Below are 18,783 nucleotides of genomic sequence, written 5' to 3'. Positions count from 1 at the left end.
TCTTTGATAGTGCAGCCCCTACTGAGTGGGTCTAGAGCTGCAGGGCTGCAAGTCTGCAACACACATTACAGGATTCCAGAGAAGAGGGCAGCTGCCCAGCCCAGCAGGTAGCCCAAGCTTGGTGAACAGGATCTTCCAAGCTACATGAAACCTTAGTCACTTGGGGGGGAGTGCGGGGAAGCAGGCTGACCAGGAACAGAAGCCAGCTTCTTTGTAAGCTGTTTTAACTCCTTCCTGGGTGACTTGAGTCTCTGCTTGATACACTCAAGAAGACATAAGCCCAATAAGGAACCAGAGCTCCCAATCTTGGGCAGGAGATCCAACAACATAACCACCTGCCATAACAGGAGTATGGGGCCCAGTTCTGAGGGCTGCGGGAAGCTCTACTGGCTGGAAGACCGGGGAGGGCTCATCCTGCAGCAGGAGCTACTTGTCTTGTGCAGAGCCAAAACTCCAGTAAGAGAGGTCCCTGAGACAGTGTCAATGAAAAGCAAAACTTGCCCCAATAAAAATAGTTTTCCTTTCACAGCTTGAGTCAAGAGAAAGCCTGCAAAGTGTCTGGCAATATAGCAGGGACAAACTGAATGTACCCCAGCGCCGCAGCCACCCTCTCCTCTCCTGGCCCTGGCCACGGAAACCAGGCCACAGCTGCTGGCCACGTGAGTCTGTGTCAGCATCCTGGCTCCCGCCACAGTGTGTTGCAAACCAGGCCCCATCATGAGGCGGCAGGGAAGGCCTTCTCTCCTCGACCTTGTGGGGACCCTAAGCCACAGAAGTCTATGTTTGTGGGGAGTCAGAGCAGGGAAGCAATGGAGGCTGTGTCGCCACCTGGCTGGGGATGCCCTTGATGTAACGGGGTTCACTGACCTCCAACAACAGCAGAGGTAACTGGAACAAGTTGGGGGTCCACCCAGAGCCACTGACCTTCAGAGACTCCTGCCCCAGACACCCACAATGTTTCACTGCTACCCGTGGCCACAGCTTTTTTAAAAGGCTCCTCTTTGAGACAACTTTTTTTTTTCCTTCCCTCTAAGTTAATGGGCAACACATTGTCCCAAAGAGAAAGTCAGCATTTTGAACGGCTCCAGCACTGTACACAGACAACCCAGGAATCCTCTCCTACCCTTGTCTGGGGTGGGTGGCAGGGCGGCAGAGGCAAGGGGCTGAAGAAAACTTCAGATGTTAAGTGTTATCCAATTAAACTTTAGCTAAACAGCCCAAAGAGATGAAATTTGGAGGTCGGGCAGTGCATTCTGGGAGTGAGACTCTCAGAATTTGAAGGTGGGGGATATACGGGGGCAACGGCCCCTTGACCCCCTGGGAACCAACACAAGTTACAATTCAGTTGACATCTTTGGCACTTCTGCTGCCATCCCCCCCCAAAAAAAGCTTTTTGGAGCAGGGGGTATGCATCCCCCCTGGGACCCCACCTTGGGTCCCCGGCTCTGCCCAGGGCACAGCCCGCCATCCCGGGAGCCCACCTCCCCCACCGCAGCGGCTCTGTTACCTGACAACTCACACTGGCATCCAAAGGGAGCCTCCATCTGACCCTCACCCTGAGTCCCGTCGCCCGAGATGGGGCGTGCACCACAGCAAGGCAGCGGGAAACAGGGTGGGAGAACGCCCAGGGCACGCAGAGGTGAAGTAATCACGGAGGTGGGAGGGTGGGAAGAGGAGGCAGCTATGGGGGCCATCGATGGCAGCTGGGCAGGCCTGCACGGCCCTGGAGAAAAAACAATAGAAAAGACTGGTCAGTTGGGCCCTGGACTGTACAAGGAACTTGAGGCACAGAGGGGTCCCAGGTCACGGGGCTACAGTACAGCCTCCGAGAGGGTTCGGCCCAGAAGACACCAGCCCTACGGTAATGGCAACTGGGGTCCAGGGGCAAGGGAGAAGGGGTGCACAGTGGACATTAGCAGGGGCTACACCTGCAGCTGCCAGAGAGTTTCTGGGGTGGGCTGCCTTTGTAAGCCCTAGTGCAGGGGGTTAGCACACAGAAGGCCTGTCAGGGCCCCACTCCCAGTTAAGATTCCCCAGAAGAGTCTTTCAGAACAAACTAGAATGGGCTTCACTTGAGAATTTGTTCTCTCAAAATATGAGCAACCCCTCTTTGAAAGAGGCAGGAAACTGTGTCAGTATAGGTTCTTCAGACAGCCCTGCACCACTTCAGGTCTACCTCCAAGGGTCTGGACATTGATGAGCTGACTGCCTGGGGCTTCTTTCCAGACCCTGGCAAGCAGCACCCAAGCCCCAGAAGCTCACAAGATGCCCTGAGCTCCTCCTCCTCCCTCCCTTACCACAAGAAAACCTAGCATGGCTCAGACCCCTCTTCGTGTCTTCATCCTGGTTTGGGAGTCCCCCACTCCCTCATCGGAGAGCCAGTGACAGCAATGAATAGGGCCAGCAAGGGTGCTGCCTTGCCTCCACCCGGCCCCACATTGAGCCTCCACTGCCAACAAGGCCTGCGTTTGATTTGGCCATTTATCTTACGTTGGTTAAGAGACCACCAGGGCAAAACATTTGTGTGAAGCCCTTGCCAAAACCACAAGTGAAGAAGCCCAAATTCCCTGGGTAAATAATTGAGCAGAGAAGCACCAGAGAGAGAGAGAGAGAGAGAGAGAGAGAGAGAGAGAGAGAGAGAGAGAGAGAGACCAAAACATCAACAAGACGCTGGGCAGCTAGCCTCGCCAGCTCTGCATGCAGGGCAGGCCGGAGCTTCACCTCTTGGCACCTGCAGATCCCCACAGGTGGGCCTCCCTACTCCATAGCCACCACAGAGCCTGTCCTTCTTCCTCAACTGGGTCTCTAACATACCCCTGAACACAAAGACGTAGGATACCCATTGCACAGACCGGAACAGAGGCCAGAACTGCAGAAAATCAGCAAACCTTAACAGTTTCAAGCCTCCTCAAAATCTCACGGGATCCAGGAACTTGGAACATTTGAGAAGCGCCCCAGCTCAGAGCTCGGGCACTGTGATGTCCAGCCAAGAGGCCAGTGCCAGCACGAACACTGCTGGACCCTGCTGAGGCAGGGATATATTCGTACCAGGCACCAGTTGTCTCTGCACTGGCACACAACCCCCAAAGGCCACGGTCAGTAAGCCCACGGTCAGTAGTTCCAGTACCAAAACAAGAGCAGAAAGCCATATCAGTTTTCCTATGGGCCTCAGGTAAGTCCAACCTGAGGCTAGACTTACCTAGAGCCCAGGGAGGCCAGTGCTTGCCTCAAAGCCCACTGCATCAGACACTGTACTTGAGCCTGTCCACTAATGGCCTTGAATCCCTATGGGGATCCTCCTTTTAGACCATGGAGAGCTCAGGGTCCTTAAAAGCCATCACAGTGAATCTGCACCAAATATAAGATAGCCACCATGTTTAGCAGGGAGGCCCACCTCCTACGGCACAGAGAGAAACTGAGACTCAAGAGGAAGCACTCTGGGACACGAACACGGCAGTGTCTCTAAAACCTGGCTGTGCTCCATTCCCACCTCTATGGCTGCAGCTGAAGTAAAGTGGCCAGGGTACCCTGGATCCAAAGGCCTCATGGGATGGGGGAAGACTGAGCAGCCTGGACCTCAGCCCATCCATTAGTGAAAGCAAAAGGCTTCTGATTCTACAAAAGGCCGTAACTCAGTCAGCACATAGCGTCATGGCTGAGAATGCCTACCGGAGTTCCTCAGAGTTGACGCTGACAGAAAGAATGGCCAATGATCAGAAAGGAAATTGCATGCCTCCATAGCCTTCTGGAATGATGTCCCTGGGGCTGAACCGGGGTCTGTCAGGATGAAGACACACACCCATACCAGGTGGTAACACTCTGGCTAGACAGGTGGCCATAGGCCCTCATCAGGTATGACAACCTCACTAATGTCTACCTGCTGCAAGGGCAGGAGGCGGGTGTGGGGTCCCTATAAAGCCTTTAGAGCAACCTTTGACCCACTAGAAGTGTCCTCAAGACACAGATTGCCTCCAAGCTTTGCACACAGAGGCACCTTGAAATCCAGCTCCTGCAAAAACCGAATGAGAAGCCACCGTGCCATGGTGAGCTACTCAGCAGCGAAACATCAGGAGATTGAGTGGTAATTACCAGGGGCTGGGGGCAGCAGAGAACCAATGGGTTATGTGGTCCTCCGGGGGTGTGATCAATTAAACAGTAGTGACGGCTACACAACATTGTACATCCATCGAAAGCCAACGAATGGAGCCAATTAAAAATAAATTTCACCATGTGTGCATCTTACTTTAAAAGGAAATCAGAGGTGAGGACAACCTTGTCTCTAGACCCCTGCCCACTTCCCAGCCTCAGACTTCCACTGGAAGAGATGCCGGCCTTGAATCTAGAACAGGCAGCTCTTCAGATCTGTTAACAGACTCCGTACCTGACACACAGAGAGATGTCAGCCTGGGGGTCTGGGGAGGGGGGGGTCGTGCAGAGACGGAAACAGAGATTTAGACAGAGACAGAAAAATGGGTTCAACTTCCTCCTAGGCCATTTCTCAGCCTGTGACCTCAAATGGTCACTTTTTCTGTTTCGGTCACCATGTTTTTTAAGGGACTGTCAGGGCGCTGTGCAACCAGAGCCAGACACCTAGTAAACGTGGCCACTGCCATCCTTACTGTAACTGTCATTTATTTCCAGACCTGGAGCTCTCTGTCCTCTCCTCCCCAAGCCTCTTCACAGCATGAAGCCTGCTCTCTCCAAGCCTCTGCAGGACCCCTTTTTTAAAAAGCTCTCTGGGATGTGGAGTTCAACATTTGAGTACTTTCCTAGTATGCTCTGGGACTAGGGTTCTGTTCCCAGAAGCTCCGCGGTAATGAACAGAAGATGCTGGCCTGTGAGATGCCTCAGCAGTTGAGGAAGGGCTAACCCACAAAACTGTCCTGAGCTTCTTCGGTGTGCCACAATCCACTGCACACACAGACACAGTAATAACACGCACAATACAATTTTACATTTCCTTTTAAAAGACACTTTCTTTTGCAGTCTAATGCAGTCCAAACAGACCCATATGTATCAAGGTATGTGGGGGGAGGGATGCAGACACTATCTCAGCTGCTTGTAGGATCCGAGCAGCTTAGTGAAACCCTGGCTGCCTCAGTTTTATCATAAAAGTACATTTTAATTAGGGCGAAAGAAATAAAAAAAAAAAAAAAGATACTTGTATTATGCCATGCAAGCTTAAAGCATCCCTATTGGGGTGGGGGATATATTGCCCCTCTCAAAAATGTGAAAACGAGGCTCCAAAGTCAACATCAGACTGACTTCTTGGTTTTTGAGCCACCTACGAAGGGATAGCCAAAAATTCTCCCAAACCGGCCTCTGATACAATGGCTAAAGTCCAAACAGAGGACAAGATCACTGTTGATGCCTTCCTGGGGGTGAGGCACTTGAAGGAAGTCTGAAGCCCGCCTTCCTTGCAAGCAGGTCCCTACAGATGCTGGGCTCCATGCCCTGCACATGCGCACTAAGCAGCAACACGCCCACCACCAGGAGCCTGTAGACACAAAAAAATGCCTGGAACCGCCCAGCCCGGGTTGAGGGAACCAAGCCTTCCCAGAGCAGCCTTCCTGGTGCAGCATCCTCCGAGGCTGCCACTCTGCAACCGGGAGGCAGCAGATCCCATGTTCCTACCCTAAGAGGTGGCGTGGCACACACCGTACAGAAGTCTATTTTTCTCCCTACTGGTGCCTTTCAACGGATACATTTTTTTTAAGGCGAGAACTCCTACTGATAGTGCAGAAATGAGTCAGAGATCAAAGAAGGAGACAGACAGCCACGCCAGCGCGTGTGAGCGAGGGACTCTGGCGAGGGAACCTGACAGTCCCCGCGCCCCTTCCCCCCCTCGTGCCAAGACATTAATTCTCACAAGTCGGAGAAAATTACTATGCATGAATGCAAAAAGCATGATCAGGAGTAATTAACATGGCTTCATATGCAAATTTTATTAATGCAGAAGTACAAAGTCATTATGCAAATGAAACTTACGTCAACTCTCTTGACAAATATTCATCTCTCTGAGCTCAAGTTTCTCTTTATTTATTTATTTATTTAATTCTATCTCTTCCCTACCCCCCCCCCTTTTTCCTTGTTTTTAGGTTATTTTGGTTTGGTTTTTGGGTTTTGGTGGGACTAGGGTGGACCAGAAGGACAGAGGAGGGAGATTTGTGACTCCGGTAGGTATCCCGGGAGGGCCCAGCAAGCTACAAGGGCTGTTTGACAAGTTTGCTAAGTTGTTTTCAACCAGAGGAATTTATTCTTGCATTGTTGATTTTTTTTTAAAGTTGTTGGCAGGTATAAGACAGCTCATAGAAGAAGGTAAATTAAAAAAAAAAAAAAAAAGAAAGAAAAAGAAAAGGGGAAAAAAAAATGGTCTATGGGCAGCAGGCAGCCAATCAAAACGCCAGAGCCAGTAATGAGAGCGATTGATGGCTGTTTGGCTTTTACTGCGGGGTAATGAACTAGAATCCAGTCTGAGGAGGGGGGAGAATATGAATATTCATGAGACTGTGCTTCTGCGTTTGATGATTAAAGAAATTTTTAATATTCAAATAAGCGCTTGCCAAGTGATTAACAAAGAACAAGCACGCAGAAATATGGAAATGGGGGCCGGGGAAGATTCGAGAGGCAAGCATACTGTGCGGGGAAGGCAGCCCCGGATTTCGTAAACAAGATAGGCAGATAACCCAATTCGCACGCGGGCAAATAAAAACATTTGTTTCTGATCACTTAAATATTTTGCCAGCTACTTTGTCTTAAGGATGATAAAAAAAAAAAATGCTGTGTATTAAGAGGGTAGAGGGAAAATAACATGTAACCAGACGCACTGCTCATATGTAAGAATCATTACCCTGACTCTAGCCCGCCTCCTCCCAGCTCCACAGGAAATTAAGATTCTTTTTCCGGTTTGGTAGAGAGACAGAAGATGGAGGGGAGGGCAGATTAGGCTTGAAAAGTCAGAACCTGCTCAGAACATGATGCCCCGTGGTGGTACAGCAGAGATAGGCCGTAATATACAGCTACATCTACTAAGGCTGAGCCCTGCTATAGGTTCACACATAATAACTGAATTAAGTAGTAAAATGAGTCCTGCAGTTAAAATTCACCTAATTAGCAGCCAACGACATCCATTTTGGCAATTTTCTATTTCAAAGGGGTGGGGTGCCACCTTAACGGAGACAGGCCTGGGTAACTCCCCAGACAAGGTCTGGGCCTGCCATCACTAGCCTCTCTCTCACTCTATTTATGAGTGGTGGGGCTGGGGGTGGGGTCAGGGGATAAGGAGTAGCTGAGACAGGAGGAACAGAAATGACCCAAAGAAAACCTCTCTGTCCCTCACTGTCAAAGCAACCCAGGTCTAGGGAGAAAGCTCAACAAGTAAATTCTTTTGTTCTTTCATTTGTAAGAAGTAAGCTGCAGTGATAAAACAAAGCAGAAGGGACAAGCTACGGCTCCGATAAACATTATCTATCGCCATGAAAACCTAGAAGCCAGATCAGGCCTCCAAGGCAGATCCAGAAAGCAAGCCAGGGGAAGGCTAGCTGGGCTCACGGCCCCACAGCTATTGCCCAACCGAGAAACTCTGTGAAAAGGTTGAGAGCTCCCCAACTCCTATCTCTCACTTCTAGATCCTCAGTCTGAGCAGACTGCTCCCCCATCTCAGGAATATGCAGCGTGCGACGGCCATCACAAATCGCCAGTCCCTGGCTGACCGGAATGTGGTGTGCATGAGTCTTTTGCCACAATGGGAAAACGGGGTCTCACAGATGTGTTTAAAGTTCCTCCTCCCAGATCTTCACATGGGAGACATAAAGCATCCAAACCCACAATGCCCTTCCTCTGGGTTGGTGGCCGTACAGGTGGCTGGGGGTGACCGAATGTTGGATGCAGATGAAAGAGTTTATGTCCTCATCATCTACTGCTTATGACTGGACTCAGAGAAGGCCTCTGTGGGATGGGTGTCTATGGCAGGGGAAAAAATGTCCGGGCCACAGCCTGAAGGACCACAGGCATGATGGAGCCTGAAACTACTGTTACTACCGCTTCCTGAAATGACCACCGGAGGACACCACTCACGGCCCCAGGCGCACAGAGCTGCACATCTTCCCTGAAGCCATCGTGAAAAGATTCAGAGGCACCCTAGGAGAAAGCCGCACATCTTTTGGATCCTGAGCCAGGCTGCCTTCCCCCAAGCCCCTCCCTCATCTGTAACTGCCAAAGACCAACACAGTTTTAATCCCCTGACAGGCATTCCAGGGAAGGGTTAAGGGGATGCAAAGAGAGGGTTGTGGCCTCCGCTGGCATGCCAAAACCTGAGTTCTGCCTCCTGCCAGTGTTGGAAAAGAGACCATCCTCTTGGGCAGCCGCATCTAACAATAAAAGCTGGTACACAGTGGCACCACTTCCCCGAGCTCCAGGAGCATTTGTTTCAATGGCTGCCAATCCTAACTTCCTCAAGACAAGGAGCTGCTGAAATCCCCTGGGGCAAGCAGATCCCCTTTCTGTACCCAAAGCCAAAGACAGATGAGGCTACACCACTTGTTCCAGAATCTTCCTACAGCTTCCAAAGGCTCCAGGGTAGAGCAGGAGGATAGTCCACATGCCACTAAGGTGTCAGATGACCCTGAAGCATCTCCTCAGATCTACCCAGGGTGAGGTGGAGGAGCCGGACAGTCAGTTCTTTGAGCCTCACCGTTCCAGCCCGTTTCAGGCACCTGCTGAGGAAACTGGAAACCAAAACCTCTTCTTTTGCTTCTCTTGAGGGAGCCTGGAGCTCTTGGAACTGCTGGAGAGTAAGTCAGCCACACTCACCTGCTGCTAAAGTCTGAGCCTGATAGCTTCAGGCTGCTGCGTACAGAACAGTAAATAGGGGTCATCATCTGTGATCTTGGCAGGCATAGCCCACCAAACTAGGGTCCAGGATTCTGGGAATGACAGGGCCTAGGGACACCAGAGGAGGAGGCCATGTGTTTAACTAGTTAGAGAAACATGGGTGAGCACATCTGTGACAAAGAGAGAGAAGCTAGAGACGCCAGCACACACACCAGAAGCATGCACATACATCTGTGTCAGAAACATGGACAGGTGAAGGCATCTACCTGGAGTCTACAGGGGCTAGGACAAAGCTGGGGCTGGCAGAGTCTCTAATCTTACCTATAAAAATAGCTAATGCCTAGCAAAGAAAGCCCCTCTTCCCCATGTTAGGCCTTTTAGCCAGAAGCTGCGTGGCTACATCAGCCCTTCTCAGATCCAGCCTTCCAATTCAAGTCAGTCAAGTACCTCAGAAACTTCATCTTGGTTTTGCCTCCAGAACAAATGGCTTACCGCATGTGTGCACAGGCTCAGAGCCCATGAAGATACCGCCTACGAATGGAAGTCAACAGCTCAGTACACTGTTTGGATCCCAGAAAGAAGAGCCTGAGACCCTTCAGTCCTTTCACAAATAAAACTTAGGACCAGACTCCAATGACAAGCTCGCTCATGCGCCCCCTATGTCCCCTTGTTTCCTTTCCAGCTCAGGGGGTGGAGTTGAGAGGAAATCCATAGTGAAAACAAGTCACATGACCATAAGGAAATAACCCACAAAATGAACTGTCAGATTTGGGGCCTCCTGGGAGTTTTAAACGAAGGACTCCTTTATCTTCCTCGACAGCATCCACTGGGCCTGACACACTGGAAAGCCCAAAAACACCGAACTTGTCCCTCAGATCTGACCCTGAACAAGATATGTTTGGAAGTTGCTGAGTTCAGGATGTTGTTATAATGAGAAGGTGCCAGGAGCTCCAAACTTAGCTTCTGGTTGAGGAAAACACAGAGAGTAAGGAAAGAGGAGACGGATGCACCTCTGAACCATGAGGATCCTGGAGAATTAGGAAAGAAAACAGCACAGGCCGATAAAAAAAGAAAGACTAGGAAAGGATCAGCACGGGTTTAGCACAGTGCCTCTGGCAGAGAGCACGGAGCTCACTGAAGGTTCACATAGGTAGAGCTGCCCAGGGTGAGGCAAGTCAGCAGTCACCCCCCCCCCCCTTCTACAGACCAGACTCTAAAACTCCACCAGGATGGAAGCGAACTCCCAGCTTCTGTGTTGCCAGGGTTTCTTGTTTCAGATGGAATAAAAGTAAACTTGGTAAAGAGAAAGTTCAAGGGAAAGAAAAAAAAAAAAAAGAAAGAAAGAAAAAAGAAAATCAACCATAAAAAGAGGACCCCCGCTAGCCCTTAACGGCGTGCTTTGTTTGTATTGTGTGAGTCAGTTATGAGTAACTGATCTCCTCCATTATAATTTTTTTTTAATCCACTTCTCCTCTAGACTTAGCTGACTTCCACCCTGTCATCTCGGTGCCTCTTTCGAATGGACACAGAATGTAGGGTTGAATGCTTTGCCTCACATAAGGGCAGGCTCTTTCTGTCTCTTTATGTTTCTACGCTAGGTCTGAAATGTCACTGACTAAAGAAAGGAGCAGGCCTGTAATTACTTTCAACCAAGTCGTCTCTTTACCTCAGTTTTCTGTACGTGGATGGTATTTAATACACATACTGTGAGCCTGCTTCTCAGCCTAGTAGCGTTTGATAGCAAAAATAAATAAATATGTTAAAAATAAATTTTAAAAAACCCACCCATTTCCTTTTAAGGGGGACCACACAGTCTGACAACACCTTTTTAATTTTTTTTTTTTGACGTGAAATTCATTTTCATCTTCTAACACACCAGAGGTCAGGCAGGGTGTGAGCACATCAAAATATGTAAAAATTAACACTTAGTGGGATTAATTTAATAAAGGTGGTTATCATGTTAACACTGGCAACAATGATGCTTCCAAGTCAATCTAGCGAGCTAACGGCGGAGGACGTACCGAAGGTTTACATTCAGCTGAGACTTATACCACTATTTAATGTAATTAAAGATGCTGGCAGCGCAGTCCTCAATGGAAATATCATTTTTACTACAAAATATTTCCATTAGAAATTGTGGAGAAGCATAGCATGTCTACTTTGATTTTATTGTAATTTTTTTTCCTGGCCATCTTGCAGCAGGGCTAATGTGTCCGATCATGGACACCATTCCTGCAGGAATCTTCCAGAGAAAACAGGTCTCACCTTCCTCCAGGAGTGGCCTGTTTATCTGCCACTTGCTTGTTTTTGAAATCATTTTTTTACATTTTTTTTAATCCACAAACCTGAACTTGGCTTTGATTACCCAGGAAGCCCTCTGCCTGGCAGGCAGGACCCATCACGAAAGTGACTTTTTCACGTGCCCCCAAAACAGCATCCCTGGTTAAAGGCAGAAGCGGGAGGCCTGTGTAGCCCATGCTGTACAGAAGCAGTGACTGTCAGTCGGGTGTCGACAAGCTCCCACCCCAGCCCAGGGTGACATTCCTAACTGGTACCTCGGAAAAAGAATGCAGCAAGTACCATTCTGGAAGCCTCCGGAACTAAACAGACCCAAAACTAAACAGAAGGAAAGAAAAAAAAATCATTGCACTGTATCTCCAAATCTGAGAAAATGAAGTCTTGGGACTGAAAAGGAGCTTGCTTGACTCAGCTCTCCGGGCTCAGAACAGCATCTGCACCTCCTACGGGTGCCTGCTACCCTGGGAGAACCGAACAACAACAAAAAAAAAAAAAAAAAAAAACCCAACCCAGACCTTTCTTCTCTAACCCTGCCTGCTACAAGCCCTAAGTAGAAGTGGCTAGGAAGCTTTTCCCTTCCCTCCCCTTCGCCATGTGCATTTTAAATACCCCTCTTTCTACACCCTAATTTCTTTAAGGGGGGAAAAATCAGTGTCACTAAAAAAAACGTCACTCTGTTTTGCAAAATCCAGCAGCTTCCTTGGCAGCAGGAAAGGCTGGCTGGCATTATCCCCTCATTTGACAAAACTACTATTTCTGGGCACAGACTCAAAAACAGGTAGGAAGCAAATGCTGAGAAATAAGGAAGTGGAAACAGCCAGCAGCTTTTTCACTACCAAGAACGCCAAGCGTAAACATGATTTATTTAGCTGTGTGTAACACGCCTGTCCTCCACTCAGCTACAAGCCCACTTGGGTTTAAGGGAAGGGTGGGTAGGAGGGAGCAGGAAGGGAAAAGCTGGGAGGACAGGAGGGAGAGAAGAAGCCATAGCTCCCTGGGGAGGCTCCTGAGTGGTTCCGGTTGAGTTTGAGGAGAACAAGAATATTATACCCCAAAATATATGTACGTGTCAAAAGAAGGCAGCCCTAATCTGCGGGTTAATTAAGGAACTGCCACTAACAAAAGATGCAAGAGCCTGCTCCTGCAAACAGAGTGTGCACGGGCTTCTAGGATCTCCGCTTCTCTCCGGCTTTTCCACACACAATTTGGGCTGCATGGAGTCGGGAGATGTTTCCAGGACAAATTCGGCCATAGAGTAGGGAACCTGGATACCTACCTTGTGCATCCTTGCGTGCCCACAAGGAACTCACTGAGGTCTGTATTCAATTACAGGTGCCATACTCCTGGGACAAGCCTACCCTACGATGCAGACCTAGCCCATCTGTGGTCCCCACACCCACCTCCAGTTCAGAGGATGGAACAGGGGCTCTGAGGGTGCGCCACGAGCACACACACAGGGCAAGGACTACAGTTCAGTGGTGGAATGCTTGTCTAGTATGACTGGAGCCTTACATTTAATCACTGCAATATGTATAGCTAGAAGAGATACGTGCGCGCGTGCGCGCGCGCACACACACACACACACACACACACACACACACACCCACCATCCCAAATCCAAGCCCAAGCTGACAAGCACTTCAGATATACAGCAAGGTCAATATCAGTATACCTGAAGAGCAGGACAAGCCTGAAGGCTTTGGGTCCAGCAAGAGGTTATTATTAAAACTGGAATTCAGGTCACCCAGCATTTGCAGAGGGAAAAGTAACCAAGCCTCTTTGAATTAAAAAAAAAAAAAAAAAAAAAAAAAATTGCAAAAAAAAGAAAAAAAAAAAAAGTAAAACGTTGGCCCCCTGCAGGCCACTGGAGGTCTGCTTCTCCCTAGTGAAGGAAGGTACCATTTCATAGTCACCAGCTGCCACTCAATGGGTACAGATGCTAATTTCTGAGAGCTTTGAAGAGGCAGAGAAAGAAAAGTGAGATCCGGGTTCCTTTTCACCTGCATTGAGCAAGACTCCGCATTTAAGGGCTGCCTGCTGTATACATTTCCCCTGGTCTGTATCCCATCCCCCCACACACACACACCCCAACTTGCTCCCCACCGTTCCATGGCCAGAAACTAGTATCAGAAGGGGAGAAGACATTTTTCTGGGGTGTTCAGGTCAAGGGTAACAGCCACACCACTAGGTATTAAGATAATGATTCACATCACGGTCCCCAAAAATGAGGATCTGGAGGTCCGGGATGGGCAGAGAAGGGCCGCTGAAGTGAATGGGGGCGGGGGAGGGGCGTTTCGTGGGGATCTGCAGAGAAGGACCGCTGAAGTGAATGGGGGCGGGGGAGCGGCGTCTCCTTGCGGTATGCCGTAAGCCTCTCCCCAAAGCCCCCAAATGCTTCCTCTTTGCATTAAAAACAACACCCTATACAAGCAGCTGTTGGATTCCTTTCCTCTTTGCAAATTAGTCACCCCGCCCCCAGGGCCCAAACAATAACAGTCTCGCCGGTATGAGGTCTATGAAATTAGCCGTAGCTTCGCTCCACTGGCTTTTGCGCCTTTATAGATGGGGACTGGTAAGTTAAAAAGACACGTCCCCATTCTACAGATACAGGCACCAGCTGAGGGACTGGCTGGCCCTGGACTGTTGGAGGATAGGCCAGGCTGTGTGCCAAAGGCCCCAGTCTCCACCCCAATGCCTAAGCCCTGAGGTGAACCTGATGCTCCAAAAACAACAAATATTTATCAAATGCCTAAGTGGGCTGCAGGTGCCATCAAGGGAATCGGTGTTATAGGAAATCCTACAAGAACACGGAGATTTCTCCAAGTCAGGCAGGGGTGCTGTTGCAGGCTTCCTCCATCGCTTAGGCTACCGACCCCAGTGGCTGAACTGCCAGGAGATCCAGCTGAGGGCTGAGGGCTCCATGCACACCACCCACACACGGCTCCTGAACAAAGCCAAGCAAAGCCACCTGTGCCCGGAGGACACAGCTCAGGGCTCAGAATCACATAGCCAGGCAGCACTCTGTCACCCTGACACCCGCACCGAGGCATGAAAGATATCTAACACCCTTACCCCAAAGGATGGCACGTGGTGTGGGGGGGGGGGGGGGCATCCAGCCCTAGAGGAAAACCTTCCACTGTGAAGCCTTAACTCAAATCGAGTTAAGGTGGGGGTGGGAGAAATCATGTATAATTTTTAAAATTACTTTTGAGTTGTCAAAGCAAGGAAAGCACAAGTGGTAAGCTGGCCTGCTCCTTGGGGTGGTGGCCATTTAGCATGAACAGTGAGTGAGCCCTCCTCCCACACACCTAGCCTCCAAAGACACTACTGAATACTCATCTCCCTTGACTGAGAAGAGCTAGGATGGAGAGAGAGAGAGAGAGAGAGAGAGAGAGAGAGAGAGAGAGAGAGAGAGAGAGAGAAAGAAGAAGAAGAAGAAGAAGAAGAAGAAGAAGAAGAAGAAGAAGAAGAAGAAGAAGAAGAGAAGAGAAGAGAAGAGAAGAGAAGAGAAGAGAAGAGAAGAGAAGAGAGAGAGTGTTTCATCTTTCATTCTGTAAAGGAACCCAGGTACATACACGGAACTGGCCTTTTCCTCCCAGCCCATTCTGAAGGCAGGGTGGTGATCTTTAACCCTATTTACAGATACCCAAAGGCAGTTTCTGTCTTGTTGGAACTGTCATAAATGGACGTCTGAGAAATCCAGGAGCAAGTTCGGGCAGAGAGAAACCCTTCCTGTCCAGGACTGGCAGGTTTCCGTTCCAGGGAACGACTTACTGCTCCCAAGGGGTTTTCAACAAATAAATTGACAAGTACCTTCAGACTCCACCAGAAAAGCCAGTCGCTCAAAGTTTGTATTAGCTAAACCTGTGTGGTTTTTTTTTTTTTTTTTTTTCCTTTTGAAGATCAACTTTCTCTCAAAATGCCAGGAAGGCATTGTTGACACAGGACCCAGAGAGGGCAGAAGGCGCAGCCCACGGTCTGGCCCAAACCTTAAGTACACATGGACCCACATTTTTAAACCACCTTGCCTACCTACTGTTCTAATGTATTGATTCTGTCTAACTCAGACCTATTTCTGAATAATGGAGAGCAGAGAATCGGGCCCAATCCTATGTTACAAAAGATGTCCCAGGTAAGGCAAACGCCTTGTCTTCCACAAGCAAGCCACATACGGTTTTTTGAGTACCAACTCCGGAGGAATGTTTACCACAGTTTTTTCAGCTCTAGGAGAGCTTCGACCGAGAGGCCAATTTCTAAGATACGGACTGGAATTCTAGCAAGGTGACATTTGCATGCAAATTCTCTCTAGGGGTGTGGTATGAGAAGTGGCAACGTTTGATTGAGCAGGGGGCCAGTATTTCCCAGTAATTCCATGCGTTCCACCCGACTCCAGTGGCGGGTTCCAATCCCGCACAATTGAGAAAACTTTTGTCCCCGAGTGTTTCAAAGTCACAACCCCAAGATTTCCCCCACTGAAACAGCAAGTCCTGATCTCCCACTATGGGGCAAGCCTGCAGGAGGGACTCAGGCCTCTGCCTTCCGGTCTCACCTGGATCCTTAGGCCAAGGTAAGCTTAAGATCCCATCTGAGCGATAGCGGCAAGGGTGAGAGTGGGGAAGGTCCCCGGGAGGCCCCTGGAGCCAAGACAAAAGTCACAAGGGCTGTGAGATCTGCCCCTCGCGGTGGCAGCTTCGGGAGAGAGGCCACTGGTAGCCTCCAGGAGCTTCTGAAATACAATCCCCCTGGCCAGGGGTCACTCGACTTGGCGCAGACACGGTGGGCAGAGAGGGGGCGAGCGGTGGGGGAGGGGCAGTCTGTGCACAAAGGGCCCCAAGACAGGCAGTCTTCCCGCCCTTGACCTTGGGTCCCCGCCTCCATCTCTCTCCTGCAGCCCGGGAAAAGGGCTGGCGTGGTGCCAGCGGCGTGCTTGCTGGACTGCGGCTGGACTGGGGGCCGCCAAGGTGCCGGGGTGGAGGTGGGGGTGGAGGAAGGGGCACATAAAAGAAGAAGGGGGAAAAAAAAGGAGTCTGGGACTTGGGCGCGCTCTGCAGAAACCCGCACTGCAACTCCTGCAGGAGCGGGTCCGAGCGGCTATGCCCCCACCCCAGCCCCCAAGCCCAAAGTAAAAGTTGCAAGAATGGAGGCTGAAAGGACGGACCCCCCCTCCCCCAGGAGTGGCCTTTCGGCTCGCCCAGCCCCCACCCCTTCCTCCAACCCCGGCCAAAGCGGACAGGGAAGAAAGGAGAGCGCCTGCCCCACGAGGCCAGACGGCTGCAGGGTCAGCTGCGCCTGCACCCGCCCCACGCGGGCAGCTGCTCCATTAAGCCCGGGAATTATGCATGGCCTCGGCCCCGCTCGCCTCCCGCCCAGGGCGCAATCAACGTGCACGGCGGGGAGGGCAGTCAGGAATGGCCCGAGGAGGACCTGGAGAGCTCCAGGGCCCGAAAGAAAGCAGCACGGCGGAGGTCCCCAGCAGACCCGGAGGGACCCGGGGACGGTCACCGGCCCCCAGGGAGGCCCGGGTGCAGTCTCCAAGGTGTAGGTGTGCACATCGCGTCTTGTACCAGGCCAGAGCACAGCGCGGCTGGCTCCAAGGAAGGTCATCGTGTTCTCCTGAGTGAACTGGTGTCAGTGGACCCAAACTTCCGAGAGCCCTCCAAGAAAGCAGAGTTTGAAGGTGCACACCACGTGGATGAGGCCGAGGAGCACAGTCCCAGTCCCCTCTCTCGGAGTCTAGGGGCAGGAGGGCCAGAGGCCGCGTGGGGGAGGGGCTGCTGGCGGCCAGAGGCGGGAAAGGTCTTTCAAGTTGCAAGTTCGCGGCGCAAGGGAAATCGCATTAGTTGTGCCTTGTGGCTAGAGCCTGAGGAAGTTCAAAGTCAGAATGGGCAAGATTGTGATGTCCATCCCCACCCCAGATTCCCTCCCGTGGGCCTCAAAACACCCTGAACCCTTAGGGACCACGACCACAACCAAGGACCACGTTCCAGACCCCTGCACTGCAGTATACAGACCCCGACCTCCTTTGCGGCTCAACAGACTCTGTTTACAAAAATCACTTTCTTTCCCATTTTCCCCAAAGCAAAGGCCAGGTCAGGAAAATTACATGCCTTTTTCCCCTTTCCCAGCGAATAAAGTCGCCTGGTTTGCAGGGAAAGTTTTACAAGCCAACGATGCAGGGAAGACCGCACTGTTTGGGTCCCTTAATTGGCTAGTTTTGAACTCGGGTGGGGGTGGGGCAGACCCAGCTCCGACTCCAAGAAAGAACTTAGTTCTGGTCTAGGACCCTGAAACAGTTTTCCAGCCATTTGCTGGAGGTGGAAAAGGGTTAAGAGAGGACACTCACTTCTTTTTAAGGGAGAAGAAACCAGACCCTTGCCAGCACCCTAAACCCAGGACCGGACCTGGCCTCTAACCTTGAGGGCCATCTCTAACTGGACCCCTCCCTACCCTCTCCAGGAATGTGGTCTGTCTTGGAAAAGCTGAAAGGAAACCACTCAGACAGCTGGAGGAAAACCAAGTTTATTCTTCCTGAATGCTAAGAGTTATTGGTATCATCACTGGGGTATAGCCCAGGTACTGGGGCTGCAGCCATTTTACATGACTCTGCATTTAAGGGCTGGTCCCCACACCCACAGCTGTCCTATTCCTGTAAGGACACACTAACAGCCTGAAAGTTATGGAAACAGCCCCCTAGATCTAGCCCATGGATGACAGGGATGTTGACAAATCCTTAGGTGTGGCTGGTTTGGACTTCGGGGTTGCTCTGGACAGGAAGGCAGGTCTACTTCAGGAGTATAGGATCCAGGTCCAGGTATTCTGTGTGGGAAGCCACAGATGCCACCCAGGGTCTGAGGCTTACCAAGAGGTCCAACCTTTCCCTATCAACAACCCCCTCCCCAGTACTGCTGACCCTCCCCATCCCCCCTCCCCCCACACACACCTAACACCCCTTCTCACATTTTAGCTTAGAAAATGGGGAACCAGACCAGGAATGGGCATAGTCAGGGTCACACAAGAATATTCCTTCCAGGTCTTAGATCCCTGCCCATCAGCCTGACCCTCCTCTCCCTGGATCCAGAAGCCTCCTGGTGGTTCTGATCCTACTGTTGGGGCAGCACACCCAGCAGTGGACACATAACCACAGATATGTACAGAAGAGGTGAGGCCACTGTCCTCCAGGCCCACTTCCTCTCGGAACGGCCTCCAGTAGACAGCACCCATTGCCCAGCTGGGAGCAAAAAGCCTGTTCCTAACTTAGTTAAAACCCACGGGGTCTCGCAGGAGGAGATGACCCAGTGAGGACTCCTTTGGGGGAAGGGAGCAGAAGCCAGGTTTCAGTGAACCACCCACACAGACTTAGGCCCTACCCTAACTATGTTACCTCTCCTACAAAAACGAAAGTAGTGGCTGATTTGCCGCGTTTAGAGGACAGAGATAACACATAGAACCAAGACTCAAGGAGAACTGATTCTCTGCTTGCCCCTCCACCCCCCATCTGTAAAGTAGGCTTCGAGTTAACCCCTACTGCGCGTGTTCATAAGGTTAACTGGAGGCTTGATCTTTACAAGGCCCTTGGAAATAGTGGCACACGGCATACACTAAATAGGCATGCGTTAAATTAAAAACCCAACAACAGAAGCCTCAACATCCCGT

General features: G+C 50.7%; 1 protein-coding gene across 5 annotated transcripts in view; it reads right to left on the bottom strand.

Moving 5' to 3' along the window:
* Positions 1–18,783, bottom strand: part of Bcl11b (BCL11 transcription factor B) — a 94,441-nt gene that overhangs the window by 53,877 nt on the left and 21,781 nt on the right. For 2 of the 5 annotated variants that reach the window (XM_076921236.1, XM_076921235.1), the window contains exon 3: positions 1,508–1,723. The exons of 2 other annotated variants lie outside the window; for them this stretch is intronic. In XM_076921236.1, the coding sequence (XP_076777351.1) occupies positions 1,508–1,723 (216 nt within the window). The remainder of the gene's footprint in view (positions 1–1,507; positions 1,724–18,783) is intronic. One more of the 5 variants, XM_076921237.1, reaches the window with a different exon arrangement.

This window comes from Arvicanthis niloticus, chromosome 23, assembly GCF_011762505.2.
Source record: "Arvicanthis niloticus isolate mArvNil1 chromosome 23, mArvNil1.pat.X, whole genome shotgun sequence".
Classification (NCBI taxonomy): Eukaryota; Metazoa; Chordata; class Mammalia; order Rodentia; family Muridae; genus Arvicanthis; species Arvicanthis niloticus.
This window is presented reverse-complemented; position numbering and strand designations above follow the sequence as displayed.